We start from the raw sequence: 4,973 nt of genomic DNA, 5'->3' as shown, positions 1-4,973 counted from the left end.
CGGAAGTGGCATGTGTGACAGTTTGACAGAGAGGGGAGGGGCGCAAGGTCAGCTGGCCAATCAGAATGCGGGTTCGTGTTGAGTGCCATTAAAAGGAACCAATGAGAGACTGCGGGGTTTTTTTCTTTTGTTGTTATTGTTGCTGTCATGGGACCTCTGAAATCCGGACTGCAGAACAGATTTGTCCAACACTAAATTTCCACTAGCGTTAACTTAATTTAAAGCCGTGGCAAGAAAAAGTTGGCATAGGAGGAAAAACGTAAGCATGGAAACCTCTTATCTGATATAGGCAATTATACTATATTATTAATACATTATTGGAGAGCTAAGGCAGCAGATATAAATCTATAGCTTAGATTTTTAATGAAAACCTACCCACAGCAAATATCCAGTTTTATAATACAGGTTGTAATAACAGCAAAATAACGTGACACAAATAAGTCAAGAAACAAGTTTTTTTTTTATACAAATGGCAGTGTATTATTTCATAATTACAAATGTCAGATATGGTACAACAACCAGTGATACAACTTGTACAAGAATTAACAATGACTGCAGTGGTTGAACGACATGACTGTACAGATACAAAAAAAAAAAAATGAAAGAAAGAAAAAGATAAAAGAAGAAAAATCAATAAGTCCAAGGCCAAGTTTGAATACCAATAATCAACTTGCCATTCCTCCTTTCCTTGCCAATGTTATTTGACTGACAACATCCTGATTTATATTCGTGGTCATTCCGAATCTAGAGACCCCTCTCTGTTAAACATTGCCGAGTGAGGGCCATCCCAGTTTTTTGGTGGGAAGCAGCTTAACTGACCCCCTCGCCCCCTGCGCCTCGGAGGAAAAAGGCAGGAGAGGAAGAATGCTTGTTAAGTATTCAAACCGGGCCAACTCAGCTGGTCGCTTTGCCATTCATTGAGTTGTCCCCAGATACCAGTGAGATATATTGGCACTAGAAGGTCATCATTTACATATACAAGGAACCTGAAGTATTACAAACCGATACATGCTTGAGTAATAAAACATATGCATTTTTTTTTTCTTTTTAAACAGGCATTACAATGCACTTAGAGCGGACATTCAAAACTGTTGAGCTGTTTAAAGTTCCTTTATGTGAAGGAATATCTCTCAGGATGGACGGAAAAAGACTGGATGTCAGAAATTAACTTGGTAATTGGCACATTTAATAAAGGCTGTCAGTCTTTCTTCAGTAAATTCTTCAGATAACAAAACTTTGCTTTTGGTATTATTGGCAAAAAAAAAAAAAGAAAAGAAAAAAAAGAAAAAAAAAGTTAAAGACACTTCCTATAGTCTTTGTCAAAACACACCATAACGCAATGAAACTAAACAGAACTTCTTCACTGCTATATTTTATGGATGGTATGAGAAGTAAAGGTCGTCAAAACGATGACAGAGGCATGGGCGGCGGACACAGTTCAGTTTACCTGCGAGGACGTGTGAATGTGTGTTAGAGCTTAGTTACATGTTAGAAATACATCATTTACAAGGTTTTTGAGGCTAAATAGCTAAAAGGCTGAAATCTACACAGGCGAGCGAAAACAGCTTCAAAATGTGCCTGAGAGCAAAAGATAAAAATAAAAAATAAGAACACTCACAAACTCAAGTGACGATAAGCCAGCGACAGCGAGATGCACACATTTGATTCCTGGTGGTGGAATGTGCAACAGGGGGCAGAATTTCACAAGAATCCACGTCTCCAAATCGGTGAATTAGATGGGGCGTGGGGGAGGGTTTACTGCAGGCGTACCATTTCAAACTTTAAATGTGTACTTAAATTCTCAGAAACAAAGAAATACCCAAGTCCCAAGTGAGAAAAAAAAATGCAGACATTGCTTTTCGGTTGGGGGGAAAAAACGAAACCGATCCATTGTTTTTCGGTGGCTAAATAGCACGAGGGTAGGGCTAATTTACTTGAATGCATTAGACTGAACAAAGCTGCATTAGCCATTACAGTAACACACACCACACACATAAAACATGTCCAGATGGGGTATTCACAGCATTAAAAACAGGTGGTGGGGAGTAAACAGCAACTGCCTTCAAACTTCAAATGCCTCCTGAAAATGCCAGCGGGAACAAACAAGTCGTCAACAAATGGGATCCCGATTAGAAAAAACATTTGTTCGTGATTGGTTGACATGGAAGGAATCGCTTCTTCTATAACGAAGCGCACGACAACCGTGGTTCCGCGAGTGTTTTGGGACACGCGTGGCGGTCCGTTTCTGCCGGTCTACACACACACAGGCGACGGCCTCTAGCCTTCCTTACGACATGAGAGAACAACACCGCGGACGACAATGGAGAAGTCAGAGGCGGCTGTTATCACCACTAAAAAGTGGATCTTAATCACAAACACAGCTAAAGCCACAGGGTCTAAACAGAGGTCTGCTAGCGGTGTCATCACAAAGGACCAAAGCAGGCTGTATCTTGACATTGCTGAGTCAGTGGAAGTTAGTTGGATGCATTCTTAAAAATCTAGATGGAGCTGTAGGTCGCCTCCCTAACAACAGCTTCATCATCGCTCTCACCGCTCAACTAGTTGTTGGGGGGTAAGTGGGTTTACTAAGAAATCTCACGGGAAAGGGCTTTATCTACACATGAAACAAGTGACAATAACTTGGACACGCCAGGAAAGAAAGCAAAAGACGGAGAGTGCGACATAAGCACAAATGAGGGGAATAAAAGATAAATGAACAACATTCTGCCTGAGTGAAAAATGTAACAGACTGATTACTAAACTATTGTTCTGAGCCTTTTTCACCTGTAGCGCACGATAGATCTTGAAAGATCAGGCTTCGTGGGACCTTCTCCAATGTTTACGCTGTATTCAACGAGTACTTTACTGTTGGAAACGCTGACTAAAGGATCGACAGAAATAAATCCATCTCTGCTAGAGCTGAGTTTGGCACCTAGACGACGGTTCTGTACACATGGCATCAGGACCAGCGGGGGGAGAGGGAACTAGATGGGGGCGTCAACCTAAAAGGAAATAAGGCTAAGTTTGAGGTTTAGGGAACGCGTGTGAAAGCTTTAAGCAGCACGGCATCAACACAGCAACGGCAGACTGGATTAATTTCTCCTCATATCATGTGGATCTACACGCTTCAGTCAGATCTACCTGAGCCTTGAGGTGAAGGGTTAGTTTGGGACCAGGTGGAGCTGATGTGCTAAACAACACGTCACGTTGGCCAAATCAACGACAAACATACAGCACATAGAAGGAAAAGAAAAAAAAAAAAAAAAAAAAAAAGGCCTTATGCTACATTGAGAAAAATAAAAAGACTATTTGTACTGTGCTTCTTAAAAAAAATAAAATTAAAAAAATTCCCCAATACACACTATCCATTCCGAAAAAAAAAAGGAAAAAAAATTAAAAATAAAGGAAATAAAAACGTAATGTATGCATTCAAGTGGTACTTTTATGGCTTTTTGTACAATACAACCTTTAGTGAAAATATACATCTAGACATAAATTCAAGTACAAATGTACAAAATCTTTAAACTCATACTTTTTTCTTTAATTATTATACACTTTTAATACAGCTCATAAATACAGGTCAACATTCACTGAGTTCCTAAGATTTGCGCTCGGTTGGAGTTTGTGGTGAAGTTCTGCGGCGGAGGGGTGCAGGTGGAGGGAGTGGTTTTTAAAGTCGTGAGGGCTCCTCGATGTCGTCGTCGCTGTAACCGCTCTTGAAACACACCTGGGGTGGGGGGTGGAGGGGGGGGGGGGTCAGGGGAGGGGAGGGGAACCAAAAGTGAGCACAGATCATTAGCACTGGAACATTTCACTGCAGGGCGCCACTTAAACTCAGCCACGTGGAAAGCAGCGTCTCTGCGCGGTCACACTCAAGTGCAACTTAGACGATGACACACTGCGAGACATTAAGTTCAAGCAAGGACGTCGGTTTGGAAACAAACACCAAATTATGCGAGATTTATGGCTCGTTCGACAAACAACAATGGGACAGCTATGGAAATGTGCTTAGTCAATGTTCTAACCCACTTAACATCATGTGCAATTTTCTTGATGGAGACTCATTCCTGAATACACTACAAAGAGATGCTTTATCTTTCACTGGTGTCCTATTTTCTCTTTTAACCCAAATAATATTATGAGGATCCACCTCTGCCAATAAGATAAAGTGTCTTTTATGTGGGCAAAAAGGCAAATCTCAAGGCACAAATCTCTGTGTTGACTCCAAGAACATATTGACACGTCGTCACCTTCCAGCTGCTCTCATGAGGATTTTTGGCAAATAAGCGGCAACGAATCTCTGTTCACGTGGACTTTAATAAGCGCATCGAACAGAAGCTATAAAAGTTTGGGGGATAAAAGGCAGGGTTTGGACAAGAAAGCAGGACTTCATCGCTCTGAAAGTAAATTACAGCCACACGATTCAGGAGAGGACAGAGCACAGTGTAAGGTCCCAGTGATAATGAACAGGAAGCACCTGCAGCTCAGCCAGGGTGTTAGAACACACCGCCCACGACAAACATTTGTGTTATGTTAATGTATTAAAATATTATCAGTTACTGACAGTTCCTCCCATAGCCATTAAACCAGGTTCTCTAGGAAAGGTACCTTAATTAAAAAGTCACAAACATAGGAAAAAAAATAAGGCAAACGGATTAATTGACAAGGGTGTGATTTTTCAATATCGGAGAAAAGGGAAAAAAAAAAAAAAAGGGTCATTCTAATGCGTAATTTATACTACTGTGCATGACTGCAGGACGTTTATACTTGTGCACTCGTCAATCTGTTAAAGGACCAGACGGCGCTGTGTCTTTTTTGGACACTCGGGCTCCGAACGCAGGAGCCTCTGCAACACTTTAGCGCAGGAGCATAAATTACGCATTACAAACTCACAGCGGCAGGAACGCGGCAGAACATTCGAGTTCCACGGGTAACGTTCTCACGTGTCGAGTTTGGAAAAGGCCCGGGGAAAA

The 4,973-nt window shown here is 41.5% G+C and overlaps 1 protein-coding gene across 4 annotated transcripts in view; it reads right to left on the bottom strand.

Moving 5' to 3' along the window:
- Window positions 1-441: 441 nt before the first annotated feature.
- grk4 (G protein-coupled receptor kinase 4) overlaps window positions 442-4,973 on the bottom strand; it is a 41,586-nt gene continuing 37,054 nt past the window's right edge. For all 4 annotated transcript variants that reach the window (XM_047577922.1, XM_047577921.1, XM_047577923.1 and 1 more), the window contains one exon: window positions 442-3,727. Coding sequence is in view for 3 of the 4 variants with exons in the window: in XM_047577921.1 (XP_047433877.1) it covers window positions 3,671-3,727 (57 nt within the window). In the remaining variant the exon portion in view is untranslated. The remainder of the gene's footprint in view (window positions 3,728-4,973) is intronic.

The sequence above is a fragment of the Mugil cephalus genome, chromosome 2 (genome assembly GCF_022458985.1).
Source record: "Mugil cephalus isolate CIBA_MC_2020 chromosome 2, CIBA_Mcephalus_1.1, whole genome shotgun sequence".
NCBI lineage: Eukaryota > Metazoa > Chordata > Actinopteri > Mugiliformes > Mugilidae > Mugil > Mugil cephalus.
This window is presented reverse-complemented; position numbering and strand designations above follow the sequence as displayed.